Raw genomic sequence first — 18,185 nt, 5'->3', positions numbered from 1 at the left:
CTCCAGCCCTGGGGAAGGCAAAGAAGAGCAGGAGATGCACTGGTGATTTTCCACTCGCCCCCACCCTGGAGCTGCAGTCCCCGCCTGCGTCTGTGCCCTGGCTGACCAAGCTCTCTGACCCGAGTTCCCTGGGCCCCTTGTCACGTGGCTTCCAGTTGGGCTCATTCAATGGGAGGCCCTGGCAGGAGAAAGGGGGATGGGAAGAAGGAGAGAGTCAGGGGCCTCCTCCCACTCTTTCCTGCGGCCCCTGGCCAAGGGCCTTCATCAGCGGCCCCTCTCCTAGCTCCGCTGTAGCATTTCTTCCCTGGACTCTGCAGGTCTGGCAGGGTCAACGCCTTCCTGAGCTGCAATGCTCCTAGCTGGTCCCCTCTCGCTCCTTCAGCCAGTTGATCCACGTGAGTTGAAGTCTATCTCCTCCTAGGACCACTAGGGAATAGCAGCCATGACATAAACATGGCATCTTATATTCACTTCCATTTACCTGGAAAAATTTTACATTGAAACTGAGATATCTTACAGAGCAGAAAAGAAATTCACATAAGCCTTAAACATAAACAGATCTTCAAAAAACATCAATGTCCAAATCCCCAAAACTGCTGTCTTAGCAGGTCACTCTCCTTTGGTCTCCAGAATCTTCAGTGGGAAGACTGGGTGCAGATGCTTAACTAGGGTGACTGGAGACCCCCTCAGGCTCTCCTGCTTTGTAATTCCTGTAATCTGGAATTCCTTGATTGCCTGAAGGAGACTGTCTTCCCCACAAACGTGATGGAGACAGGGAAGGTGAGGGGTGGAGACTGATCTCAAGGACAGCCAGACCAAGCAGCAATGCTGAGAAGAGGCAAGTGGCCCAGAGGAAGGGGCTGGAGGAAAGAGAGCGTCCTTAGACCACAGCCCGAGTAGGGAAATCACCCATCTTCTCAGGAATCATGATTAGAGTCCAGGCCTTTGGCTGCTTTCAGAATCAAGAGTCAGCCTTTAGCAAAAAGTCCTACTAGAAAGCCAACATATTTTGTTACTTAAGGGGCGGACGTGTGTAATACATATTAGAAGGCTTTTCACAAGGTCTATAATTTAGTATAGGGTAAATAACCGATGTGGCCGAACCTAAAGTGAGCACACATCAGTTACTTAAAAGAAGATTAGGGGACTCCCCTGGTGGTCCAGTGGCTAAGACTTTGCATTTCCAATGCAGGGGGTCCAGATAACAATCCCTGTTCAGGGGACTAAGATCCCACATGCTGCAACTAAGAGTTTGAGTGCCGCAACTAAGACCCCGTATAGCCAAATTAATAAACACAAATGCTTTTTTAAAAGATGATTAAAACACAGGTCTAGGGCTTCCCTGGTGGCTCAGTGATAAAGAATCCGCCTGCCAGTGCAGGAGACACGAGTTTGATCCTTGAACTGAAAAGATTCCACATGCCTCGGAGCAACTAAATTTGTGTGCCACAACTATTGAGCCTGTGCTCTAGAGCCGCGGAGCAGCAACTTCTGAGCCCATGAGCTGCGACGACTGAAGCCCAAGTGCTGTAGAGCCCGAGCTCTGCAACAAGAGAAGCCACTGCGAGGAGAAGCCTGCACACTCTAGCGAGAGAGTAGCCCTAACCTGGTGCAACTAGAGAAAAGCCCACGTCCCAGCGAACACCTGGCACAGTCAAAAATAAAAAATTAATAATATTAAACAAAAAGATAAGTCTATCTTATTGCCGGTAATACTGGATAGAGTAAGGGTTAAATCATCTTCTGTTGGCTCAAATTCCTCTCAGCTGAACCCAGAGGAGAAGAAAAGGCAGCCTGTAGGGGCACATGCATAAAAGGAGGAACTCCCGGGCTTCTGGGAAGGGACAGGGCAAAGTCACTGAGCCAAAGAGGAACTCCAAACACCCACTTCATTCAAATCCCTCTCCTTCTTCCTCATCACTCTCACACATTAATGCCTTTGCTAAGCTTTCATTGAAAATCAGGTTCTAAAGTCAAAAAACATTTGGATACTACCAGTTTAGGTTAAACAAAAGCATATCTATATATCTATTTATATATATACCACTAGAGGCAAGTAAGGAGAAGGCAACCTGCACCTTTTCATACCAGCCTGACAAATCTTCTTAAATATATTTTTATCCAGATGTAGAAGGCTTATCTTTCTCAATATTGAATCCCAGACAGAATTGCTTTATTTCTAATCATTTCATTTTTTAAAAAGATTTAAAAAACTAAAGGAAAGCATTCGACTTTAGAAAGACCCAGAAGGCTCATCTGCTCACCTGCTGTCCCCAGCGTTGGCCACGTACAGCTTCCCCAGAAGGCAGACCACAGTGAGTGCTGTGCAGCCACCAGATATGTTGTACAAACTCCTCTCGCGTTCAATTTGTAGGTCCTAGAGAAGAAAAGAGAGTCAGCGCTGGATTGTACAGGGCCTCCCTTGTGGCTCAGATGGGAAAGAATCTGCCTGCAATGCAGGAGATGTGGGTTCCATCCCTCGGTCAGGAAGATCCCCTGGAGAAGGGAATGGCTACCCACTCTAGTATTCTTGCCTGGAGAATTGCATGGATAGAAGAGCCTGGTGGGTTTGTACAGGAATTGTACAGGTGGGACTGTACAGGATCAAAGGCTTTCTTAGCCTCACTCCCTGACGGCAGCCCTAAGAATCTGAAGGTGCTTCAAAGAAGGGAGAGGAAAATCTTTGGTACTGGCTTTTCTACCACTTGATGAGCGTTTCTGGAGAGGACACTGGCACCAGACTGTCGCCTCCCAGGCCATCTGCAGACCACAGACAGGAAACAAGGGAAGGCAAACAGATATAATCAGACAAAAATGAGAAGAATCAAACCAACTGTATTCAATAAATATCATGGCTTATGGAAAATTTAGTTTTTGTATGGACGGCTTGAGCTGCCATGTGGAAAATAGATTAGAGAGGCTAATAACACCGAGTGCTTGGATCTGATGAATACTTTCAAGCCCAAAGTCTCCAAGAAATAATTTCCTTTACAGCCAGATAAAAGAGGTGACTTGAAGGACTGTGTCCTCAACTCAACTCCAGTAGGAGTCCACCTCCATCTTACTGATCAAAGGGAGAAGCTTCTGAACTCTCATCTGACTTTTTCTTCCTAAGGCCACTGATTCAGAAGAGGGACACACACGAACAGTTACAGGAAACATTCAGTGAGCACCTCCTCTGCTTTACAAACAGAATCTCATCTCATCCTCACAGCCATATTATTAACCTCACTGTTCAGATGCAGAGAACCTGCCAGCATTTACGCGGCTGGAGTTTGGATTCTTATCAGGTTCTTCTCCTCTACAGCCTAGTATTTATTACCTGCCACTTAAAGAGGCCTCCCCAAGAAAAATAAAAATAGAACCACACTTCTATCGATAGACAGGCATCATCCTCAAGACAGATGGCTTTGTGAAATTCCGTGTCAGTGACAGAAGCCAGGGTTCCGTGACTTCAGAAAAAATGTGAGTTGAATTAGGAAAATAAACTGGACACTAGCTAAAACAATGCCCAAAGTTCCCACCGTCACGTCACCTACTGTCAGGGCAAGGGAGGGGGAAGGAGGATGGGCACAGAAGAGCGGGGAACAGTGGCCCGCCTGCTGTCAGGGCAAGGGAGGGGGAAGGAGGATGGGCACAGAAGAGCGGGGAACAGTGGCCCGCCTGCTGTCAGGGCAAGGGAGGGGGAAGGAGGATGGGCACAGAAGAGCAGGGAACAGTGGCCCGCCTGGCTCTGAGGGTGCTGTGGGCTGACCCAACATCAGAGTCCTTTCGTGATTCCCAGGAACCCCCAGGATTAGAACTCAGCTGCTGCCGCCAGCCTCCTGATGGAAAGGGGGAGATAATTCAGCAACCCAGCATTTATCAGCAACTGCTCTGCTCCAGAGGCCAGAGGTGGCAATAACAGCAGATAAATCACCAGCAAGAAACCAGAAACAGGGGCAGAGCCTGAGCTCTGCAAACAGATTAAGGACAGAGCACTGGTCAAAATCTAAGGAGAGAGAAAGTACAAAGAGAGGCCCTGGGAGAACCTAATATCCTGGGAATGAACTAAGGAAAGGGTTGAGGGGAGGATGGGCGGAAGGCTGAGGAACCATGAGAGGGGTAAGGATGAGTGCATGTGGGATGTGATGGTTTACAAGCAAGTGAAGAAAACTTAGGGGCTGAGTGAATGACAGCATCAAGAGCCACAGATGGGTCAAGCATGCAGACCACCTTCAAAGACCATACTGGATTTTTAGAACTTATTTACAAACTCTGTATAAATTAGCTTAAAGGGCTGACATCAGGATTAAGTTAGATGGAGTGGGTGAGGGGCTTAGCAGACCATCTGGATATTCCCCACAGCCTAGATCCCATGACGGAGAGCAGAAACCTTTCTCCCTCATTGCGAGACCCTCAACACCCATATCGGGCCAAGTAGAAGGTAATTTAATAAATACCTATTAAATGGGCAAAAAAAGAAATCCATTATAAAATGCCTGAGTTTCCAAATTTTTACCTCTGCCTGAACATGAGACATGTAGTCTATGATTCATAAATGAAAATCTTACAATGTGAATCACTGCTCACTGAGATAATAATTAAGCAGGAACCCACGTGTCCAGTGAAATGCAGTCAATTGACAAGAACAAACAAATGGCTATCTGAACCCAGGCAGGAATGGTGGGAAGCTGGAGAGTGGTGAGGAGGAGGGGCATGGAGGTTAGCAGGGAAAGCCAGTCATAAGAAAGTGAAAGAGGAGAAAGAAAACATTCCAGTGTCAGAAGTTTGAACCTCTAAAGAGTGCATCAAAACAGAACCAACAACCCTACTCAAAATGAGTTTGTGAGTAGGCTTATTCAATTTATTTGCACTTAAATAAATGATAAAAAGTTGATACTATGATAGATACACATTTCATCAAATTAATATAGAAACTGATATATAAAGTTCACACCCAACACGACTATTTTTAATACACTGGGAAGAACTGCTCTAGTTACAGAAACCATCCTTTCACATCCAGGATCAATAACTGTTTGAATACCTAAAGTCTAAATGAAAGACAATTTTTGTATGTGGACTGGAGTGTGAACGATGCTTGAGAAACTAAATCACTGCTCCCATCCAAAAGATACACAGAGTCCATGTGAAAGAGCCGCCCACAGCAAACAATTCCTCCAGGATTCAGATAAACAAGATTATTCTGCATCATAGGTGCATTTCGTATCATGGTTTACATCACAAGAGACTCTGATTATAGAATTATTTCATCCTTTGAAAAAAAATCAAGATAGTGTTTGACACTAAGATTATCTGCTACATTTGCCTTTAATTTTTAGGGAAACATTCCAGTCAGCTTGTCCAGTGAAACCTTTGCTATTACATTAATAACATAAGTCAATATTTTTTTCTAATTGATTTCATCATTTCTTTCAACTTTCCCTAAGTTTCCACTATCTTCCCTCTGTAGTTCTCCTGGCATGAGGAATGCTAAATCTGGCAACACTTCCACATAAGCAGTGGACCACAGTCTAGCTATTTTTTATGCAAGAAACTTTGCTAAGATGCTCATGCTTTCATCACTTCCCGGCTTTGTGTGGTAATATACATATACGCGTGTGCTCAGACTCACAGGCACACACTTTAATTACGTGTGTACTCTCTGGGATCACAGTGACAAGGATTTGAAACATATATTTCCACAGACTTAATCCCCCCTGAAGGATGCACTGACGTGAAAATATGCTTTTTTATTTCCTCTAAAACTGGGTGTAACTAGAACACAGTCTAAAAATAATTGCTTCCCCCTCCCCTCCCTAGAAGCCAAAATAGCACATTTATTTTTTCCTACACCACCTACTACTCTTTAAAAAGATGTATCACAAAATCTTAGTACTGAAAGGAACAGTTAAGGACCAGCTGGGTGGTTCTTTTACTACCAGATCAAACATGATAAATGAAGTCAATAAAGACGTATTTACTGTTAAATTAACTACCTAATTTCTTCAAACTCTCAACTTTTCCAGTCAGCTTAAGCTTCTCACACTCTAGGTGGGAGAAAAAACACATAAAAATGTATCCCTCAAGAACTTTGGGTATTTTTCTCAAAAGATCAAGGAAATCACGGAAGAACTGCCCACTGCTTTTTGCTAAACAAAGACCGATATGGAACAGCTTCCCCATTTTAGCTGTCATGAACCTCCAGGCGTAAATCTAGAATAAATTACCAGCAGAACACAAGCACTTACTATCATTCTTTTTCAAGTATGATCTAAAAGAATCAACTTAAGTGACTCAGAAGATTCAATTAACAAGATAACTGATTTATCTGCTCAATCAGGAGTCCCTCTCAAGACTACTTTCTACTTAGCAGAACTGATTTACCCTGTTTTGTGGCTCTCTGAATATTACATTTAAGTAAGGCTTATCTCTAAATCAAAGAATGGATTCAATTTTTAAGACTTAGGATTGTGTTTTGCTCCTTTTTGTTGCAAGGAAGAATGAGACCAATGAAGGGAAAAAAAAAGAGAGGTGTGTGAAACGAGACTAACTCAGCAGGAAAGAACTGAAAGAAAGAAAATATACTGCTCAGGATCGGTGTAATTTGGTTTGAAAGTCCCAGAGATAATGCAACTCCAGGATGATTCTTTGTTTCCTACCAATTTTAGATCGCAAAAGGAAAGCAATGTCAAACACCAGAAGGGAGAGTGTTGGGGAGTTTCAATAGGACTGGCAGCTCCCCCTAACTGGGCTAAAACATGGTTCTGAGCACAGTGTTAATAGTGTCAGTCACAAATAATAAGATTCTGCATGGTTTCAGTATCTGGGTCTGATTTCGGTTTATTCTGAGGACGAGCCAATCTGTTAGGCACTGTAGAAGGAGAAAAACAGCACTGCCTCATATTGCCACCTGCTGGCTGTTTGTGGAATCACATGCTCATTCCTTGGAGGGACTCCTGTTCTAAAAACACAGAGCTGTTGCTTCAGTCATGTCTGACTCTCTGCGACTTTATGGACCTTAGCCCTCCATGCTTCTCTGTCCATGGGATTCCCAAGGCAAGAATAATGGAGTGGGTTTCCATGCCCTCCTCCAGGGGATCTTCCTGACCCACGGATCGAACCTGCTTCTCTTAAGTCTCCTGCAACGGCAGGCAGGTTCTTTACCACTAACACCACCACACACACACAAAACCCACTAGAAGTCCACTTACCATGAATTTTCTAATTCTCAAAACCACTAGGATTTATAAACTATAAATAAACTCTGCATTTGTCCTCCTTTTTCACCATATGTTCTTTTTATGAACAAAGCCAAGCTGAGTGGTATTTCCAACCATTTACTCCATATTTTAGAAAGATGTATGGCAGTTTTACAAGTTAAAATATTGCTATTTTTTTCTCCCTGAGTAACAACCAAACCTCCAAAAAATTCTGCACTGTGGCAAGGAATCTATAGCCACACTGAAAATGAAACAGGACAGAATTTTGAGATCCTCCTCCTTGTGTTCAGAATTCAATTCCTGTAGGTAAAAAGGTCATCGCTACTGCCTTGCTTCTGGTTCCTAGGTCGTCTCCTACAACCATACCAACAATGGAAGTGACTTCTTGCGTGAGTCTGAAATGCCGACTCCCCTGTTTCTGGAGGATGTGGAAGAAAGAAGGACACTGACATCAAGACTTGGAAGACACTTATCTTCTTCATACCTGTCATCCTGGATCAGGCCACCACCTACCTAATAAGTGACAAAACTTAGTTGGGGCAGTAGGCATTATTATAAAATGGTGACGGAAAGCAGAAATGAAGTCACTCAAGAAGTCCCTAAGATTCTGGTCCTTCGGGAAGTGAGGGTTCATTTTCCATGGTGGACACAGGAGGACCAGCCTTCTCACTCTGAAGAGAGATCCAAGATGAGATACAATGGGGAGGGGGGCGCAGGGCAAACCCGCCTCTGCCAGCAAGGATCAGAGGCCTGTAGTCAGAGGTCACCTTCTCACAAGCCATGAACTGTGCTAGGCAACCCCAGGATCAAAGAGGAAAGGAAACCTTCAAAGAAGCTTATAGTATTTGATGAAACTTATCATCTCCCCTTGAGATGGTTGGATGGCATCATTGACTCAACGGGCATGAGTCTGAGCAAACTCCAGGAGATAGTGATGGACTGGGAGGCTGGTGGGCTGCAGTCCATGGGATCACAAAGAGCTGGACATGACCGAGCGACTGAACAACAACAACTCTGCTGAACATCTCCCCGTGTCCACAGCATCCCCCGCCAACGTCTGTTAGTTTACATTTTCTGACGAGCACTCCTGTTTTCCTAGAGATAAATACTATATATTCTGGCCTAGCGTTTCTGAATCTTTTTAACTGATTCTCTCCTTCAGACAGATATCAACTTTTCACTTGATGTCACAGAGTATTAAAACAAATGAAACGCTGTATATCTCTATGTTCATCTAATGTGACTACAAATGCCTCCAGATATAAAATCAAATCTTTCACTTCTAGATTCCCACGGTGTCTAGAAGAATGCTGGTTATAAAATATAAGCTAAATAAATATCAGTAATTGAGAGGGAACCGGTGGGAGGTGGGAAGAAAGGAGACAAGACAGACTTCAGATTCTACTTCCCTGTCATAAATAAAGCAAAACCTCAAATGAAAGGCAAGCTTGGCCTTTGAAGATAAGTTACACTCTGAATCTCAAGAGGGGTGGCTGTAAAGATGTCATCAGAACAGCATGTTTGAGGCTTAGGCGCTGGGCATGGGGAATTTGGGGGGGTTAAAAGTGCAAGAGGAAACAAGAGAGTCACAGAGCTGAAGTGACTGAATCTTATTCAACAGTGAGTTTTCCTGTTACAGAGGATCAGAATGGCAGAAAACCTGCAAAACCCAAAGAACACCTAGCAACAGGAGAGCTAGAAAGCTAGCTGGCTGTGGGAAGGGGAAAAAAAAAAAAATTAAGAATGGCTAGGCAACTGCAAACCTGCTCCTCCCTGAAAAGGCCTGAGGAGAAACCACCAAGAGCAGGTCAACAAAGGAGCGCCCTACATATTATTAAAAAACAAATTTTACCTTCAAACACCCACTCTCTCAAAAACCTAATATTGAGGAAAGAAGGAAAGGAAAAATACTTTTTATGAGTTGGCAGTGGCCTTCCAGGACCTTAAAGTGAGACTACATTTCTGTGTTGTGAGCTCTACAGCTCAGCCCAGGCTGCTTAATGGTTAAGCCAGGCACATTTCTGTGACACCGGAGTAGATTTTTCCTCAAGTCCCTGATGAAGCAAAGGGGAAACTAGAGCATCTCTCTATAATTAGGGTAAACATAAAACATCATCCAGACAGGGACACTTTGGAGAGTAAAAGGGGACAGTATTAATAACTATTCTGGGCCAAGAGGCATCTGCTGGCTCAGTCCCCAGCCGAGGAGGACGTCGGCCACCCTGCCAAGAACCCGGAGAAGCAAGGAATAATGACTGTTCTCACTTTAAGGCCAAGCACATGGAGCAAAGCCCAGGTAGGCCTCTGGCACGCTGGGGGCTAGAGAGGCAATCCAGGGAAAACCGAAGTGTGAAGAGGAGGCTACAAGGTAGGGTGGATTAGAAAAGAACAGATACGGCATAAAGCCCCAGATTCATTCTATGGTACAGTGAGCCATCCACAGGCTGGTTACAGACGGCCTCTCCAAGTTGCCCAACAGCATCCCTACTCTTGCTGTCATCTAGCTATAGAGACAGACTTTATTTTCTTGGGCTCCAAAATCACTGCAGATGGTGACTGCAGCCATGAAATGAAAACACGCTTGCTCCTTGGAAGAAAAGCTATGAAAAACCTAGACAGTGTATTAAAAAGCAGAGACATCACATTGCCAACAAAGCTCCATCTGGTAAAGGTTATGGTTTTTCCAATAGTCATGTATGGATATGAGTCATGTGTGGACCATAAAGTGACCAATAGTCATGGGCCATAAAGAAGGCTAAGTGCCAAAGAATTGATGCTTCTCAACTGTGGTGCTATTGAGAGTCCCTTGGACAAGAAGGAGGTCAAACCAGTTAATCCTAAAGGAAATCAACGCTGAATATTCATTGGAAAGACTGATGCTGAAGTTGAAGCTCCAATATTTTGGCCACCTGATGCAAAGAGCCAACTCATTGGAAAACATCCTGATGCTGGGAAAGACTGAAGGCAGGAGGAGAAGGGGGTGACAGAGGATGAGATGGTTGGATGACATCACTGACTCAATGGACATGAGTTTGGGCAAACTCTGGGAGATAGTGAAGGACAGGGAAGCCTGGTGTGCTGCAGTCAGTTCATAGGTTTGCAAAAAGTCAGACACGATTTAGTGACAGAACAACAACTACGGTGGATGTCAGCTTGCTGCTTCCAGCCCATCTGGGTTGTTTCTCTGACGTGGCTCTTCACACAAATGCTCTCCTCTGCCCAGAACACTCCTCCCAGCCCCCGGTTCTCTGGGCCACAGGAGGACTTCTCCAGGGAACCCTTCCTTCATCTCTTTATCAGATTCCTACTCACCTGCATTTTTCCTCTCGAGGCCCTTCCCATTTATATTTTATCTGTTTAACACCCACCTTTGCCTAATTTCTTCAATCCTCTTTTCCCAGTGAGACCTGGCTTACAGGTAGCTTTCAACAAATACTTATGGATTGAATAAATTACACAGGAAAGTGAAATGATCTTTTTGATGGCAGTTAAATGTGCAAGAAAAATTTCTGGTCATGAATTAGCTAGTGAAAAGTTAAAAAAAATTTAAAACAAACAAAGACCCAGAATGAGGTTCTTAGTATTTTTTTGAATGAGACTCTCAACAGTAGTTGCTAGGAACCCTGAGCCATTAACTGGCAGAAACAGCCTGAGATCAGTGTGGAGGCCTGACTCAATGTGACATCGGCCTCTGGTGGATAAAGTTGAGAATACAGCAATTCCAAGTAAAAGATACCCCATAGCACTAGCTACAGCGAAGGAAAACAAAAAACCCAAAATTGTTTCTGTTTTTCATATACAAGAGGACTTTTCCTTCCATATGGGCACAGTCCATTGTCAGATTTTTACCTCAACTAAATATTCAGCTTTTTGAGCATTTGCATTTAGAAATAGCTATCACATCGGAGCTTCCCTGATAGAGACTTTATACCAAGCCTGAGTAGGAGTCAATTTTACTACCTTAATTCTTTTTTTCCCCCAAATAATCTTTTCCAGGCTCCTGGTGTTTCTCTTGGACTTGAAGGCTACCAAATACTCCCGAGATGGAGGTGCATTTTAAGCTACCTGCTACTCAAAGGGTATATGACATGGAGAGAAATGCTGGGACCTAAGAAGAAATGAATTAAAGAGAAGAGAGTGTGCAAATTAGAGGCGTGAATATAGGAACAAGTTTTGCTTTGTAAACAACTCAGATGAGATGATGCTGTTTAATCTTACTTACTTTTCTCATTAGCACTCAACCTAACATCCTGAGATCCTGGGATGCGTACAGCATGTACGTTCAGTTCTGCAGGTCTTGCTTTAAGAGCTTGTCATTACTTTTCTTTCTTTTGGGCGCACTACACGGCCTGTGGTTTTTCCCTGACCAGGGATGGAACTCATGTCTTCTGCAGTGAAACTGCAGAGTCTTAACCGCTGGACCACCAGGGAAGTCCATTGTCATGGGTTGTTTTTTTTTTAAGATTTTTTGATGTGGGTCATTTTTAAAGTATTTATTAAATGTGTTACAATATTGCCTTTTGTTTTTATGTTTGATTTTTTTTGGGTTGTTTTTATGTTCCATCTTTTTGGCGGCACAGCATGTGGGATATCAGCTCCCTGACCAGTGATCGAACCCACATTCCTTGCATTGGAAGGTGAAATCTTAACCACTAGGCCACCAGGGACATCCACTGTCGTTACTTTTTAATCTCCACGTTTTAAGGGCACTATCATTGCTCACTCACCCTACTCCAGTACTTAGAACATCTTTACGTATCTCTTCCTGAATCTGCACACAGGATGTCGCTCAGGAAAGAAAAATCTCTGGAACTCAAATAAGTGCCACCGTATAAAAGTGAGCTCAAGAGGGAAAGGGGTGGTACCGAAGAGCCCATCTGTGTGCCTCTCACAGGGCAGAACAGCAGGGGACGCTGTAAGGGCAGCTCTGTGTGTTCTCAGGAAGGAGGCTGAATCTCTCGGTCACACATGTTCCAGTTTAAATGTACCAACAAATAAATCCATGTTCCCACCTAAAACAAATAATTTTTAGGTACTGGCCCCTCCTTGCTTTAAGCAATGGGAACCACACTGCCAATCATGTTCTCAGACCGGATCTGAACAGGAAAGGTAAACTTCTGAGCACTTTTCTCAAAGCTCTGTTTCCCCAAACACCTGGAACTCATACACAGGTGTCACACAGATGGCACCCTTGCTCAGTTTCGATTAGGTGCCATGGTACCAGCTGGTAATCATAAGAATTGGCAGAGAGAGAAGCAATAAGGTATTTATTTTATAAGCCTATCACCTCGGCACTATCCCTCTTTCATCCTCTTTTACATTTCAACAGCACAGGATGCTAGAACTCTTTTGAGAATGGAAGCCCTGCTGTGCCAGGGAGAAGTCGGAGGGAGGACCATGCAGAGGAATGGGCAGGTCAGAGACATGCCCTTCCAGGGGACTTGAAAGAACAAAGATGTGGGTTAAGTGACTGCCCCGGCGTCCTGAGGCATACCCACCATTTCCTTGAATGCACTTTCAAGAGCCCCAATAACCAGGCACTCGTGCGGGATCTTCTTCTCGGTGAAGAAGCGCGTGGGCGGGGTGCTGGGGGAGCCTGGGGCGCCCACCCCTCCGCGGAGCGAGGCTGCGCGGGTCAGAGTCCGGCTGCTGGAGGGCGTGTGGTCCGGCTCTTCGCCCAGGCAGGCCGGCGGCAGCACCGCCGAGTTCTTCAGGATCTCCACGATGTCCTGCAGCTGCTCCGTGATGTGGTGCTGCAGCAGGCGGGAGGCCACCACGGCCGCCCCGGACCCCGCGTGACCGTCAAACAGCGACCAGTAGTGGCAGGAAACGCCTTCCGATTCCTGCGGGGAGAGGGCGACAAGGAACCGTGAGCACCGGAGGCGGCCACTGCCCGGGGCTGAGGGCCACCCCTCTGGGGCTCAGCGCATCCACCCGTGGTCTGTCTGCAAACGAGGGCGGGGGTTGGGGGGAGGGCAAAAGAGGGCAAGACACTCAGGGATGTGTACCCGGGCACATCACTGCTGCTCCCTTATCCCCGCTGCCCCGCCCCCCGCCCCCCCCCCTCCCTCCCTCCCCCGGAGATAAAGCGGTCCCTGCCTGTCCACTAAGGGCAAGATCTCAAGGCATCACCCTCTCAGCTGGCGTGAGATCTACTTTAAATTGATGTGTAAGGACTTCCCTGATGGTCCCTGGGCTAAGACTCGGCTCCTAAAGTGGAAGGCCTGAGTTTGATCCCTGGTCAGGGAACTAGATCCTTCATGTGGCAACTAAGACTTGGTACAGTCAAATAAGCAAAAATAAATATTAAAAAAATTTTTTTGATGTGTAGAAGTGAGAAGTAAAACTACATACAAACAATAAGTCTTTACTGTTTTAACAGCTAGTTTCTCATCTCCCTTCTACTGCAACCCCAGAGCAGGTTAGACACACAGTCTTTTAAAAAATTTTTTATAATTATTTATATTTAATTGAAGGATAAGTGCTTTACAATACTGTGTTGGTTTCTGCCAAACATCAACATGAATCAGCCATAGGTATACCTATGTCGCCTCTCTCTTGACCCTTCCCGCCCCCTCCCTCCCCATCCCAGTCCTCTAGGTTGTCACAGAGCCCTGGTTTGAGTTTCCTCCGTCACACAGCAAATTCCCATTGGCTATCTACTTTACATATGGTAATGTGTATATTTCGATGTTACTCTCTCCATACCTCCTACCCTCTCCTTCTCTCCCTCCCTTCCATCCTCCCCCTCCCCCTCCCCCCACCGCTGCTTTCATAAGTCTGTTTTCTGTGTCTGTCTCTTTAGAGGAAATTAGGCCCTTTTTGCAGATGCTTCAGGGTAGTAGACTCGCTCCCTCCCCCCCAGTAGGGCTTTTACATGCTCAGATAATTGCCCCATCTGCTTAGGTCTACATCCTGAATTTTTAGAACATGTTTTTTCCTTGAACACCCCATCTAGTCAAACCTTCACAAGATGCAGACAATTAAAATCTCCTCTTCACGTGTCCTACTTCCCTCAGTTTTCCAGCTGTCACTCAGCATCTTGGCTTCCTCTTCCTACCCTGAAGCTACATGCAGCCCATGTTCCCTCATCTGCCATGGATCTGGTACCTGCTGGTTGATTTCGAGACTGTTTCAAGATGAGCACTTTTAAAAACCATGTTTGAATCATAGCTACGGGGGGAAAAAAAAAGGTGTTCAATTACGATGTATCTAGAGGAGTAAGATATTAAACGCTGAGATTAAACAGGTGCGGTACATGTTACATCCACTTCTGACAACTAGGTTTGTCTACTCTGCAGCAATAAATACTGAATTCCTTTTTTTCGCTGAAACCATTATATAAAGTTCTTTTGGTCTATCTTATTTTTTGAAATTGAAATATATTTGCCCTATAACACGGTATGAATTTAAGGTGTACAGCTTGATACATTTATATATTGTGATATAGTTGTCATCATAGCCAATACTTAGCATCTCTATCACTACACATATTTTTTCTTTCTGGTTAGAATAAGTTCTAATCTCCTGGCATGTTTCATTTTTATAATACAATAAGGTTGTCTGTGTTCACTATACTGTGCATTAGATCTCTAGGACTTATTTACTACTCATCTCTCCTATCCCCCTACCCTCTAGTCCCTCGTAACCACCATTTTGGGTCCATCTTAGAATGATGCTGGGAGATACTATGTAGTAGAATGACATACACCATTACTCTACTTGTGCCCTTTAAATCTTTGTTTTTACTCAGTTCTGTGCTAGATGTTTAGAGATAATTTTTGGGGAGAGGTCAACAAATATTTGCTGAGCTATCTTTCTGTGACAGGCACAGAAAGTGGGGCAGTGGGGATGAAAAACTAGATTAAAGAGACATCAATCATAGTCTGATCTCAAGAATCCAGGGGAGAGATAGACACTGATGAAATAATCACACAGATAAATGTGAAGTCATAATTCTGGTGAGGGTGACAAGGAGAGGTTCTTGGCGCTGTGAGACCAGCCTGCAGAGGGGCACATTGGAGGACGCTTCCTGAGGACATAAGCACCAGGCTGACAGTCACTGGAAATCCACAAGTAAGGAGGGGAGAGGAGAGAAAGCCAGGTGGCAGCAACAGCAGATACAAAAGCTCTGTGGTCGAAGGTGTGTGACGAGGAAGAGGAGACTGAACGGTGGCCATGTGACTGAATAGGGGAGAAAGGCAGGAAAGGAAGGAGATGACATGAGATTGGAGAGGAAGATAGTTGGACCACTCAGTCCCTCTGGGATACACAAAGGATCCAGAACATGTAATGGCTTCAGCTTGACAGTAACAGAAAACCACTGATTAAGGTGGGAGTTAGAAAATTGATTTATATTTTTAAAACATAATTCAAGCTATGATGTGAGGATTAGGGGAGAAGAAAGGGTGAAAGTGAGAATGCCAGTTATGACACCAGTTCAGTCGCTCAGTTGTGTCCGACTCTTTGCAACCCCATGAACCGCAGCATGCGAGGCCTCCCTGTCCATCACCAACTCCCGGGGTCCACCCAAACCCATGGCCATCCAACCATCTCATCCTCTGTTGTCCCCTTCTCCTCCTGCCCTCAATCTTTCCCAACATCAAGGTTTTTTCAAATGAGTCAGCTCTTCACATCAGGTGGCCAAAGTATTGGAGTTTCAGCTTCAACATCAGTCCTTCCAATGAACACCCAGGACTGATCTCCTTTAGGATGGACTGGTTGGATCTCCTTGCAGTCCGAGGGACTCGCAAGACTCTTCTCCAACACCATGGTTCAACAGCATCAATTCTTCGGCACTCAGCTTTCTTTAGAGTCCAACTCTCAAGCCTTGACTAGACGGATCTTTGTCGGCAAAGTAATGTCTCTGCTTTTTTAACATGCTGTCTAGGTTGGTCATAACTTTCCTTCCAAGGAGTAAGTGTCTTTTAATTTCATGGCTGCAGTCACCATCTGCAGTGATTTTGGAGCCCAGAAAAATAAAGTCAGCCACTGTTTCCACTGTTTCCCCATCTATTTGCCATGAAGTGGTGGGACTGGATGCCATGATCTTAGTTTTCTGAATGTTGAGTTTTAAGCCAACTTTTTCAGTCTCCTCTTTCACTTTCATCAAGAGGCTCTTTAGTTCTTCTTCACTTTCTGCCATAAGGGTGGTGTCATCTGCATATCTGAGGTGATTGATATTTCTCCTGGCAATTTTGATTCCAGCTTGTGCTTCTTCCAGCCCAGAGTTTCTCATGATGTACTCTGCATATAAGTTAAATAAGCAGGGTGACAATACACAGCCTTGACGTACTCCTTTTCCTATTTGGAACCAGTCTGTTGTTCCATATCCAGTTCTAACTGTTGCTTCCTGACTTGCATACAGGTTTCTCAAGAGACAGGTCAGGTGGTCTGGTATTCCCATCTCTTTCAGAATTTTTCACAGTTTATTGTGATCCACACAGTCAAAGGCTTTGGCATAGTCAATAAAGCAGAAATAGATGTTTTTCTGGAAGTCTCTTGCTTTTTCAATGATCCAGCAGATGTTGGCAATTTGATCTCTGGTTCCTCTGCCTTTTCTAAAACCAGCTTGAACATCTGGAAGTTCACGGTTCACGTATTGCTGAAGCCTGGCTTGGAGAATTTTGAGCATTACTTTACTAGCGTGTGAGATGAGTGCAATTGTGTGGCAGTCTGAGCATTCTTTGGCATTGCCTTTCTTTGGGATTGGAATGAAAACTGACCTTTTCCAGTCCTGTGGCCACTGCTGAGTTTTCCAAGTTTGCTGGCATATTGAGTGCAGCACTTTGTCTTTCAGGATTTGAAATAGCTCACTTGGAATTCCATCACCTCCACTAGCTTTGTTTGTAGTGATGCTTCCTACAACCCACTTGACTTCACATTCCAGGATGTCTGGCTCTAGGTGAGTGATTACACCATTGTGATTATCTGGGTCATGAAGATCTTCTTTGTACAGTTCTTCTGTGTATTCTTGCCACCTCTTCTTAATATCTTCTGGTTCTGTTAGGTCTGTACCATTTCTGTCCTTTATTGAGCCCATCTTTGCATGAAATGTTCCCTTGGCATCTCTAATTTTCTTGAAGAGATCTCTAGTCTTTCCCATTCTGTTGTTTTCCTCTATTTCTTTGCATTGATCGCTGAGGAAGGCTTTCTTATCTCTCCTTGCTATTCTTTGGAACTCTGCATTCAAATGGGTATATCTTTCCTTTTCTCCTTTGCTTTTTGCTTCTCTTTTCACAGCTATTTGTAAGGCCTCCTCAGACAGCCATTTTTCTTTTTTGCATTTCTTTTTCTTGGGGATGGTCTTCATTCCTGTCTCCTGTACAATGTCATGAACCTCCATCCATAGTTCATCAGGCACCCTGTCTATCAGATCTAGTCCCTTAAATCTATTTCTCATTTCCACTGTATAGTCATAAGGGATTTGATTTAGGTCATACCTAAATGGTGTAGTTCAATTTCAGTCTGAATTTGGCAATAAGAAGTTCATGATCTGAGCCACAGTTAGCTCTCAGTCTTGTTTTTGCTGACTGTATAGAGCTTCTCCATCTTTGGCTGCAAACAATATAATCAATCTGATTTCAATGTCGACCATCTGTTGATGTCCATGTGTAGCGTCTTCTCTTGTGTTGTTGGAAGAGGGTGTTTGCTATGACCAGTGTGTTCTCTTGGCAGAACTCTGTTAGCCTTTGCCCTGCTTCATTCTGTACTCCAAGGCCAAATTTGCCTGTTACTCCAGGTGTTTCTTAACATCCTACTTTTGCATTCCAGTCCCCTATAACGAAAAGGACATTTTTTTTGGGGGGGGGGATGTTAGTTCTAGAAGATTTGTATGTCTTCATAGAACTGTTCAACTTCAGCTTCTTCAGCATCGCTGGTCAGAGAATAGACTTGGATTACTGTGACACTGAATGGTTTGCCTTGGAAAAGAACAGAGATCATTCTGTCGTTTTTGAGACTGCATCCAAGTACTGCATT

General features: G+C 44.4%; 1 protein-coding gene across 4 annotated transcripts in view; it reads right to left on the bottom strand.

Annotated features, from left to right (window-relative positions):
• Positions 1-18,185, bottom strand: part of PPM1H (protein phosphatase, Mg2+/Mn2+ dependent 1H) — a 307,659-nt gene that overhangs the window by 154,638 nt on the left and 134,836 nt on the right. For all 4 annotated transcript variants that reach the window (XR_009494420.1, XM_059886719.1, XM_059886720.1 and 1 more), the window contains exons 3-4: positions 12,704-13,048; positions 2,265-2,377 (exon numbers count right to left, since the gene is read on the bottom strand). Coding sequence is in view for 3 of the 4 variants with exons in the window: in XM_059886719.1 (XP_059742702.1) it covers positions 2,265-2,377; positions 12,704-13,048 (458 nt within the window). In the remaining variant the exon portion in view is untranslated. The remainder of the gene's footprint in view (positions 1-2,264; positions 2,378-12,703; positions 13,049-18,185) is intronic.

The sequence above is a fragment of the Bos taurus genome, chromosome 5, assembly GCF_002263795.3.
Source record: "Bos taurus isolate L1 Dominette 01449 registration number 42190680 breed Hereford chromosome 5, ARS-UCD2.0, whole genome shotgun sequence".
Classification (NCBI taxonomy): domain Eukaryota; kingdom Metazoa; phylum Chordata; class Mammalia; order Artiodactyla; family Bovidae; genus Bos; species Bos taurus.
Note: the sequence above shows the minus strand (reverse complement) of the source record. Positions and strands in the feature narration are given on the sequence as shown.